General features: G+C 49.9%; 2 protein-coding genes across 8 annotated transcripts in view; both read left to right on the top strand.

Annotated features, from left to right (window-relative positions):
• The first annotated feature begins 401 nt into the window (after positions 1–401).
• On the top strand, positions 402–7,774 carry SMIM19 (small integral membrane protein 19). The gene is made up of 3 exons (XM_073340281.1): positions 402–608; positions 3,432–3,556; positions 6,906–7,774. The coding sequence occupies exons 1-3, from the start codon at positions 466–468 to the stop codon at positions 6,968–6,970; spliced, it is 333 nt and encodes a 110-aa protein (XP_073196382.1). The 5' UTR covers positions 402–465; the 3' UTR covers positions 6,971–7,774.
• Positions 7,775–8,963: 1,189 nt separating this feature from the next.
• The window catches only part of SLC20A2 (solute carrier family 20 member 2), a 71,917-nt gene continuing 69,852 nt past the window's right edge, over positions 8,964–11,028 (top strand). For 3 of the 7 annotated variants that reach the window (XM_073340278.1, XM_073340272.1, XM_073340279.1), the window contains exon 1: positions 8,965–9,063. The gene's annotated coding sequence lies outside the window, so the exon portion shown is untranslated. The other 4 variants (XM_073340280.1, XM_073340275.1, XM_073340276.1 and 1 more) reach the window with 4 other exon arrangements.

Genomic DNA, 11,028 nt, shown 5'->3' with positions numbered 1-11,028 from the left:
GCCGAGTATGCTTTCACTCCTTTCCCATGCTCTGTGGTGGAGCTATTCACTCCCATGCTGCAAAGGCCACATTTTTTATTTTTTTTATTTTATTTTTTTGGTTAACAAGGATTGGGTTTGTGAGCTGTATGCTGACACAGCGAAGTCCGCCCTGTCTGCCACTCGCCTGGCGCGACGCTCTTGCTGAGTCGTGATTGCTGGGGCTGGAGGCCCTTGGGCTCACCGTGAAAGCGTTAAGCAGGGAGGGCCTCAAGAAATCATCGAATCCCGCCCCCCCCATGCTGAGGCAGGACGAGCTACCCCCGGAGCATCCTCCTACGGGCGCCCGTGACAGGCAGGAGCCCCGCCCCTCCGCGCGCGCGCGCGCGCGGGCCCCCGCCTAGCCCCGCCCCCCGGAAGTGATGGCTGAACCCGTGCGCTCACGGCCCGGCGGGGGGGAGCCCGGGTTGCGTGGCCGGGCGCCCTATGGCGGCGGTAGGAGCCGGAGCCGGAGCCATGAGCGACAGCGGCGCCCTCGACTACTCGGTGCACGAGGCCTGGAACGAGGCCACCAACGTCTACCTGCTGGTGGTGCTGGCCAGCCTGGCGCTGCTGGTCTACGCCCGCCGGTGAGGGGGACCCCTGGCCGGCCTCCGCCCTGGGCCCGACTCGCACGGGGCGGCCCCAGGGCCCCGAGCCGCCAGGGCTGCGGTCGGAGCGACCCGCCCGCACGGCGCACTGCCCCCGGGGAGGGGCGGCCTGGCCTGCCTGCCTGCCCTGCTCAGCTGGGCCTCTCCGCGGCGGGCGGGCTGCACCCAGGCACCTGGTCCTCCTGGGGGATTTCTGTGCCCCCCACCCCCCCAAAATTAAAAATTCTCCACAACGTATTTTAAAATTCTGCATATTTTATTTGTCAAACATCCTGTCTCCCGCCAGTTTTAATTAGTTGGGTAATGTATTTCCAAATACCTGTCTGCAAGTATGTTATGCAAAAATGCAGACAAAAAAATTAAAAAAAGATTCAGGAAATGGTTGCTTGACAAATAGATTCCTGCCTAGGCAGATTAATACAGAACTTTCCGCAATAATCCGTGTAGACTACAATAGGGAAATCTATTTCCTGCACCCCTCAGAAGGAGTACAAAGTCTTTGGGGAGCCGTGGTAATGGAGGAGCTCAGGGACGGGACAGGAAAGGAGGCTGGGAGTAAACCTGTAGAGTTGTTGGATGTGGGTGGGAGAAGTATTGAACAGTTTTTTTAAGGGAGGGAAGGATTGTTGGGGAGCATCCACCATGTAGACTCTGGCTGACCCCCTAGCCTCTCCCATTCAGTCATGCATATGTGCCCCTTTCCCTGTGTGTCCCTGCAGTCCTCCTCCCTTGCAGCCCCTAGCTCAATGCTGTCCCCTCACTAGCTTCTGGATCCGTGCCTCAGTCTGTCTTCCCCCCTCTAGCCCTTCTGAACCTGCGTTCGCTGTAGACTCGCAAGGGCAGCGCAGGCATGTGGGGAGAGGCGGCCCTACCCCAGCCCAGCCCCACCAGAGCTGCTGTGGAGAGGAGCCCTGGCCCAGGCCCGCGGGAGCTGCTGGGGAGAGGCACCCTTCACCTCATCCCGAGCTCCTGTGGCGAGAGAGGGCTGGGGGGAGTCCTCTCTCCCCACTGCAGCCCTGGGGCTGTCTGCACCCCAAATCCCTCATCTCTGGCCCCACCCTAGTGCCTGCACCCCAACCCTCTGCTCCAGCCCTGAGCTGCCTCCTGCACCCCCAGCCAGTGCTCCCTTTCTCTCGCATCCCAACCCTCTGCCCCATCACTTCCATACTGGTACACATAACAAAATTCATTCTGCCACACAGATGTACAAAATTAGAGGGAACACTGTTCTGAACCCCATTCTGTGATCCTCGAGCAGTTCCCTGTGCCCTGCTCTGTCCCTCCCTGCCTCCTCACTGCTGTGGGGAATGCAGCCTCTCCAGCTGGACCTGCTGTGGGGAATGCAGCCTCCAGCTGGCTGCCCTCTGTTCTAGCACCACAGCGGCCCCTGGTGGGTGAAAGGCATAACTTCAGCGCCTGTCTGGCAGAATCTATATTCTGTGGAGAAAAAAATAATCCGTGGGACCATGAATTCTGTGAGTGTGCAGTGGTGCACAATTCCCCCAGGAGTAACATGGATCCAGCAGAGCCACTGGCTCCCTTAAATTAATACTCTGAATCCCATACGCTCCTCCTGCTCCTCCAGTTCCTTGCTGTGGCACTTCCTTGTTCCTAGCATGATTTCCATCCTGGGCAGCAGGTTACACCATTGTCAGTGTAATCTGTGACATAGCAGCAACAACACCTTGCTAAAGGTGACTCTCTGCCATATAGCAACAGAGGTGCTAACATGGCTTCCCTGGATGCTGTGAACAAGACTTCAATAGAAAGGATAGGGAGGATCTAGAAGATCCCAAGAAGAAACAGATGTGTCAGTAGAATTGAGGTTTAGGGAGGGCAGTTTTTCTTTCTTATGTCTTGAGGCCTGTGTTTTAGTTTGATGCTTTTGGTACTTTAGTAAAGAGAATTAGTGTGCTGGCTTAGTACAGTCTTTGTAACCGGTGAGAGACAACTGTTGGAGAGGGGAGACAAATTGGTCTCCTGCCACTCATCTACTTGCCCAGCACCGTTAAGTCTAATTGATGTAGTGATTTAATGTACAGGAGTGGGAGTTATCACTAATGGCCTCTTATTTAAAATCTCATCTACCATCCCTCTCTGTTTCTGAATATTTCAGCTGGAGAATAGGGGAGAGGATAGGGCATAATTTATCGTCTTTTATATTATTCTTCCTTCAATGTGATTAATGCCTGTGCTTCTCTCTCATGGATCAATGCCTGTGCATCAGTGGATCAAAATACTCCAGACGAGTGTGTTGGAAGTTGAGTATTTATTTAAGAGTAACAGTGTTCTGCTAGCTTCAGTGGTTTGTGTGACCTCCCATTCCTTTATCTGATGCAGGTAGGACTGGAGTTTGCGCTAGCATTCGGCTGAATTATGCATAGGGCAGAAACAGAGAAGGGACACAGTGGTAAAGGGAAAGGGGCAAGAGCGGTACTGAAAAAGGAGAGTGGGGAAGGGATAGAGCATGGACAAAGAGGAAGATGATTAGGGATTTCATCCAGAAGCAGCACGATTGGTGAGGTAGGGACAAAACCTCCTGTTGCAAAGGGGAGGGGTGTTATGGAGCAAAGCAGCAATGAGCGTTCTCCTGGGAACGGCTACTGACTCGCTTTTAATAGCACCTGCCATCCTTCTTAGGATACTCTTCAATGAGAAAAAGTGTGTTACTTCAATTAAAATATGTGCTCAAGGTAGTCTTTTAATAATTAGCTTCTAAATAAAGACGCTGGAAGATACTCTTTTTGAAATACTTCGAAATATTGTGTTGCAGGTTATTTATTATTTCTTTCTATATTTTAGGAATAAAAGGAAGATCATGCGAATATTCACAGTGCCTCCTACAGCAGAGGCACCGTCAGAGCCAAACTTCTATGACAATATGAAAAAAATCCGCTTAAGACAACAATTAGAGATGTATTCTATCGGTAAGATCGTGCTCTGTCCTCTGAGATGTTCAGATTCCTGAACAGTCAAAGAAAGATGCATGTTTTAAAATAGAGTAAATATTTCGACACTATAGCCCTTTGTAGAACAAAACCCAGAATCTTACACTGAGCTATTTGGTGCAAGGTTCTACGTTGTCAGAAACTAACAATTATGGAAAATGTAAGGGCCTAGTTCTGTCCTCACACATGTGTTAACTCTCATGTAAGGCTCTCATCCTGAAGTATGGTAACTTCAGTGGGCCTCTATGGGAATTCACCATGTGCAGCACGTTGCAGAATCAGGCCCCTCCTGTATGGGTATTTTAGTTGTCAACAATGAATCTAATATGGCAAGTAGAAATAGCTCTTAAGGCAAGAAGGGACCATTATGATCATCTAGTCTGACCTCCAAATACGAACGTTCAGCAGAAGTATTTATAACTGCAGAGAGCTCAAGGTGGGATTTTTATAGGCTCTCAGCATTGGCCTAACTTTGCTTCCATGGAAGATTTATTATTTTATGTGTATTATTTATGTGTAGCAGCAGTTCCCAATTCTTTATTACAATACCAGCTGTATCTGTTCAGATGGCACAAGCGGGGGGGGGATCTGGCCGTAAATGGTCATCAGGGAATTTCCCTGGTGTTGGGCAACTCTTCATTGGCATGTAGCTGTCAGAGCTGCACTAGCCACCCCCACATTGTCTTAGGAGGCAGTGTGGCAGAGCAGAGCTCCAAGTGGCTGCTCTAACTGACACTTGGCCCATTTCAGGCACACCCTCAGAATCTGAGCCTCAACAAGCTCCCCCACCCCAATGAGCAATAACGATACACAGTTGTGGAAGGGTAGATGATGAAGAAAAATCTAGTGCTTTTGAGTCCTGGTGTTTAAAAGGTGGTTTCAATTCTAAAATCAGGCCACCATCTCATCTATGAATGAGCAAGGAAGGACAGGATCACATCTCCCATATCCTACTGTCCTTTTGGTGTGGGAATTTTTAGTGTCCCACAAACTAAGAAATAAGAATGGCCATACTAGGTCAGACCAATAGCCCATCTAGCTCAGTATCCTGTCTTCTGACAGTGGCCAATACCAGATGCTTCAGAGGAAATGAGCAGACTAGGGCAATTATCGAGTGATCCATCCCGTGTCATTCAGTCCCAGCTTCTGGCGGTTAGAGGTTTAGGGAACCCAAAGTATATGGTTGCAGCCCTGATCATCTTGGCTAATGGCCATTGATGGGCCTACGTATTGTGAGTTACTTTCTTGGTAAGGAACAGCATGATTGCAGACTGGCTGAACTGATCTTTGTGGTGAACTCACTCACTGATCGATGGTTCCTAAATTGAGTGGGTGGGTCAGTGTATGTCATGTTCTCTGGTTAATGGGTTCCTATGCTCCTCTGAGCACTTACCTTTTAGAAGTTCTTGTTTTATGGGGAAAAGATTCTGTTTCTAGAAAACTCTTCAGCACTTTCTGGTGGTGGTATACCTTTACTTACATACTGCTACCCCTCCCCCCCACCCCGCTTAGCTGGAGAATGATGGGATATTTCCATAGTAGATGTGTGGTATTTATCATGATGGTTCTGGGAGCGGTTTATGTACCCCAAATTGGTGCCGGAAAACTGCAATTGGTGGGTTAATTTTTGTTCATTGATCCTTTGGGTGCTATTTTTCTCTTTCTGTGGAGACCTCTTTGAACTTTGTAGCCTCCAAGAGGGGGATTATTTTACAACTGGCGCGACAGGTGGGGTGGGTGGAATTATTTTCATAAGGTACAAGTTGTAATAGATCCTCGTCACCTTCTAGCTGCTTTCCTTGCAGAGTTGGAGATATGTTTGATATGTTGATACTCCAAACTTCCATGGCAGCTAGAAGCATCAGGGAGCCCACTACTGGGAGCTAGAATCCTTCAAAATTCTTCAGGTATGGGAGTTTTTCAGCTGGTTCAGCTGGAAGTGCAAAACCAAAGTGTGTGCATCTATTACAGTTTATACCTTCTGAAAAGGCTTGTTAGAAGAAAGTAAGTATTTTTAGGCTCTTCTCACCCTATAGTGCTTATGCATTAATTTTTATATTTTTAAATACCATCTACAGTAATAAAATATACCATATGTGTGCAATAGTATAGCTAGAGTTGCTTGGGGGAACCATAACTTTGCATTGTTTCCTTATAACTTCTAAGTATATATAAATTGGCAGCATAGGTTTTGCCAGGACTGTCTCGGTGGGTCAATGGCAGTAAGTCTGAGCAATGTCATCACAGGAGATGGCCCCTGAAAGGTGTATCCATTGGGATAGTCATTGGGGAGAAATTTGACTAAAGGTATTGAGCCGTTATGGATCTGCACTGACCTATTGGAGAAGTTCAGAAGCAGCCTTCATCCTGCATTCTGCTGTGTACATCTGATGCTGATAGTAGCTTCTGCTTTCAAATCACTGCCCAATAATGCCACTTCTGCTCACTGGCAACTGGATACCTCAGCAGACTGGAATAGATACAGTTTCTCACCACTATGAGTTTTGCTAGTATTTTCATTGCTTTTGAAGATATAGAGGTAATTGTTTAGAAAAACTTAGGGAGATCCTATCCCCTTTCTGTTCACATTTCTGACTGAAAGATTTCAGGATGTATCCCAGATGTTTCCCTTCCCATCTAGGGTGACAACTCTCCTTTCCATCTCCCCTGTCTTTCATTAGGATATCTTAAGTCTGGGTTTCCAGAACATGTGAGCTGGATTGAGTGCCCAACTCTCCCACTCCTTCTGAAGTTATGGGCTGTCTTTATAGTTTATCTCAGGCTGAGATACTTTGCTTCATGGTCACAACTGGCATATTAGAAGCGGCTTAAATCGAGTTTATTACCCAGGTAGTTTCCACTGGGTAATAAACTTGGCCAATCCTTTTTTTCTTAGTAGTCTCTAGAGCTTTTTAGTCACAGAGAGCGGGACTATATTCTAAATAGCTAGAATCTGTTACAAGTTGTAACAGATTCATTCATGCCCACACAACCTTCCCAGCAGTGTTGTGTATATATATTTGCATCCTTTACTGTTGTCTTCAATTCCGAAATAACAAATGGTGGCATTAAGGGTTGTTCTACTTAAACTGACGGGGTGTAACATAACATCTGATTTCTGTTGAGTAGTTACTGCCTCCAAATTTAATGAATTGGAAATTTTGTGAAATCAGTAGTTTTCCTTCAGTGAAACATTTATTTAAATTACAGACCAAGACTGGTCTTCTACCAGAGCTAGTCTTTCTATTAAACCCACCTTCCCAGTGATCACCATGCCTTTATAGAGTATAAGGGATAACAATTTAATTATGTTTTAACTCTTTTCCAGCAAGGAAGTATGACCAGCAGCCGCCACAGAAACAGACTGACAGCGTACAACTCTCAATGGAATGAAGTCTCAAATTGTGAGAATTCAAGCAATTTTCACAGTGCTGATAATGACAGGAGAGTTGGTATGGAGTCATTTTCAAAGGAACTTTAATGGCATATGTTTTTTAAAAAATTCTCTCCTATAAATATATTTCTTGGAAACTTTTCTTTGGGCCTGTTTAGGTACTTACTGAACATCTGCTGATTCTTTAAAAATGAAAGCACCTAATATGTTCCAGTCTTGCTCAAAGAAACACTTGAGGGAAGATGGCTGTAGTCCATAATAAAGAGATGTTCAGCATGTTCCAGTGGTTTCCACTGTTGCCAATACTTCGGTGATCAGCTCCTTTGCTGAACAGGAGTATTTTTGCAACATGGCAATAGAGGACATTGGGCTTATTGGGTAAGTTTCTACTGTCTGTCTCCTCTGATGATGGTTTCTTAGGGGAGCACATGGAAAAGTCAGGCAGTGCCTATGTGCCTGAACATTGCCAAGTTTTATGTCTCATTTGAACACCACTGGCTTCTGCTGTCAGGGAACACAGAACATTTACAATACATGCAATTGTGCTCCTGTAAATTCATAGCTGAAGTGAATAGCTCTTGAGAGCCAGAATTGTATATCATTGGCCTTATTGGAGAGAAAAAGTGAAATTTTCATCTGTACAGCGAGCATAATTATAATACTGTACCTCCATGTTGAAGCTTTAATGAAAGCTCAGATCAGGAGGATGGTAGATAAGTCTTGTTTGCTAAAGAACTGTATATTGTAATGCTGTAGTAAAGATTATTAAAATAGAGAGGAACCCAATAAACCAGCTAACTAAGTGAGGACTCCCCCTGGAGCACTTATTGCCTGTTCTTTTCATTCCCTCTGGAGCACCTGGCATTGGTCAGTGTTGGAAGATGGACCATTGGTCTGATCCAGTATGGCCGTTCTTATGTCCTCCCCCAGTCCCAGGGGCAATTATCAGCCAGTGCAGACTGGTGAGTTTTTGGTCTCTTAGAATCAGATTAGGACAGAAAATCTGACTCGTATCCTTTAATATACGATAGTAGAGCTGTATAAACTATAATCTATGCAGACGGAGAAATAATACATAGGGAGCGATAGAGGAAGGAAATGCTGATTCTGACAGGAAAAATGCAGCCTAACACATCTGTAGAATAATATTCAGTGGGAGGGAAAGTTAAACTTGTAAACATGTAGGATATCAGAGAAATTAGAGATTGAAGAAACCTATTAGGTTATTTATGTCTGTCCTTCTGCTAGTGAAGGATTGTATTTATACTAAAGTTTCTACTTGTAAATTTCAAGTGGTGGATCTTCCTTTGGAAGATTAGTCAATAATAACAGATCTCATGTTGGGAAGTTTCTCCTAATTTTCAGCCTTAATTTCCCCTTCTTAAAGTACTCCTGGATATGTGAAATACTGTTTTTTGTATTGTCTTTTAATTGGTTTACTGGCATTTAATAGTAAAATACATATTGAACGGAAGTTGACTGACGAGCTTTTCTGAGAAATTTTCTTGGCTACAAGGGGCTTTGGGGGACACAAGCCTGGAGTTGGCAGCCCCCGAGTTACGCTTACTCGCCCCGCAGCGAGCCGGGTAGATCTCCTCGATCCTGGCGGCGGCGGCGGGGTGGCTGAGTGCAGACCGAACTCCCTGCCCTGGCCGGGCCAGAGCTTCACCGCCGAAGCCGGGAGCGCAGGGGGCTGTCCTGGGGGGACACCTTGCAGCCAGATGGGCAGCGGGCGGGCTCGGGGCCTGGGGCGACGCTCCGTGACGGGGCTGCGGCCGGGGCCGGCCTGCCGGGGGTGGAGAGGGGTCTGTCCGCGTTGCCTCACGCGGAGCCGGGGAGGGCGAGAAGGAAACGCCCCCGCGGGAGGCAGCGGCCCCCTCAGGCCCCTGCGGCGCGCCCTGGCCGCCACGGCACCCCGAGCAGACGCGCGCACTCCCCGGCCGCCTAGTCAGTGGCGCCCCCCCCCCTCTCCTCCGAAGTGACGCTGGGCCCGTGACCTCACGTCCCTCCGCGCTTCCGCATCCGGTTCGCGCGCGCAGCGGCCGCTGTTGGTGCTTCGCCGAGCGCGAGGCTGGAAGGCGCCGGCTGGGCGGTAAGTAGGAGCTGCCGCGCGCGCGGCGCGGCCCCTCCCCCCCGGCTGTGTGTCCGGCCCTGGGCCGGCCTCCCGCGGGCGGGGCTGGAGGCAGGCTCCCCGGGCGGAGGTTACCGCCGCTCCTTCGCCGGCGGAGCGGGGCCGGCCCCCGCTCGGCTCGGGGGCGCGATGGGCTGCCCCAGCCCGGCCCTCACGAGCGCTCGCTGCCGGGGCGGCTGGGCCCCGCCTGGCGCCCACGCCCCTCAGATCCCACGAAACTCTAGTCCGGGCGCCAGGCCCCCTGCCAGGCCGGTACCGGCCGCGGCGGGAGGCTGTGGGGCCCTCGCGCTTCGGGGGAGGGGTACGGAGCGAAGGAGGCTGCGCGGTAAGAGGAGCAGCGGGAAGGGGGGGGCACCCCCAGGTACAAGGTACAAATGCCCTGGCTCGGCCACGCCGCCGGCCCCCGGCCAGGACCCCGCGCCGCGCCGCGGGCTCAGACCAGCGGCTGGCGCGCCGCCGAGGCGGCCCCGGCTTGCCCCGGAGCCAGAGCGGTTGTTTCAAAGATTTTCCTCCCGGGGCAGGGGCGGCTCGTAGCGAGCGCAACGCTCCCCGCAGCGGCTTCGGCCAGGGCCAAGGCCGTCAGCGGGGCAGGATTCAGTCCGGGGTAATCGTGCCAAAGCCTCGCTTCCATTGGCACCCCCCGGGAGGGATTGTGCCGAAAGCAAACACCGGGCCACTAACCTTGAGACTTTTTTTTTTTTTTTCTCCTTAAGTGAAGAATGTAGTTAAATAATTCAAGCAGGCAGAATTAGGGAAACTAAATTTTTTACCCTGATCATGGAGATGGTTCAGTTTAGGGCAGGTCTGCCGAACAGAGATAGGTCAGCCCAAGTACATTGCTCGAGGCTGTGAAAAACGTCCTGCCCTGTGTAATGTAAGTAAGCCAGTAGAGAGAAGAATTCTTTCGATCTGTTGCAGGGGTGGGCAAGCTTTTTGGCCTGAGGGCCACGTCTGGGAATAAGAAAACTGTGGAAACTTGCATCCGATGAAGTGAGCTGTAGCTCACGAAAGCTCATGCTCAAATAAATTGGTTAGTCTCTAAGGTGCTACAAGTCCTCCTTTTCTTTTTGCGAATACAGACTAACAGGGCGGTTACTCTGAAACCTGACATCTGGGAATAGAAATTGTGTGGTGGGCTTTGAATGCTCACCAAACGGGGGGGTGGGGGGGGAGTGCGGGCTCTGGGGTGGGGATGAGGAGTTTGGGGTGTAGGATGGTGCTCTGGGCTGGGACTGAGGGGTTGGGAGGGCAGGAGGGGGATCACGGCTGGGGCAGGGGGTTGGGGCATGGGGAGAGACTCAGGGGTGCAGGCTCCGGGCGGCGCTTACCTCAAATAGCTCCCAGAAGCAGCAGCATGTCCCTTTTCCAGCTCCGACACAGAGGCGCAGCCAGGTGCCTCTGCAGGCTACCCTGTCCGCAGGCACCGCCCCTGCAGCTCCCATTGGTGTGCCGGAGGGGGTCATTGGAGTACATAGGAGCCAGAGCGGGGCCATGCGGCTGCTTCCGGGATCTGCATGGAGTGACCCCGACCCTGCTCCCTGGCTGCAACGCCAGAGTCGGGCAAGCACCAGATCCCACTCCCCAGCAGAAACTTGAGGACCGGGCTTAAAATGGCCCGCGGGCCATAGTTTGCCCACCCCAGATCAATAATCACCTCTCAGAGAGATGGATTTACTACAGCAATAGAAGAACCCCTTCCATCGCTATAGTAAATGTCTATGCTACAATGACACATCTGCAGCGTTTCTAGTGTAGATTTACCCTTAGTCCATGTGACACCAATAGAAAAGAACAAATGCAAGTAAAATATAAATGGAAATTAGGAGGACTAAGAGGAAGCTTGAAGGGCAAGCATCTAAAGAGATACAAACAAGAAATTATTTAAAAAGCAAGAGCATCTAGAAGCAAGAAGCCTGTGAGAATTGT

Source organism: Lepidochelys kempii, chromosome 4 (genome assembly GCF_965140265.1).
Source record: "Lepidochelys kempii isolate rLepKem1 chromosome 4, rLepKem1.hap2, whole genome shotgun sequence".
NCBI classification, from domain to species: Eukaryota; Metazoa; Chordata; order Testudines; family Cheloniidae; genus Lepidochelys; species Lepidochelys kempii.
The sequence above is the reverse complement of the archived record's forward strand: the minus strand, read 5'-3'. Positions and strand labels throughout refer to the sequence as shown.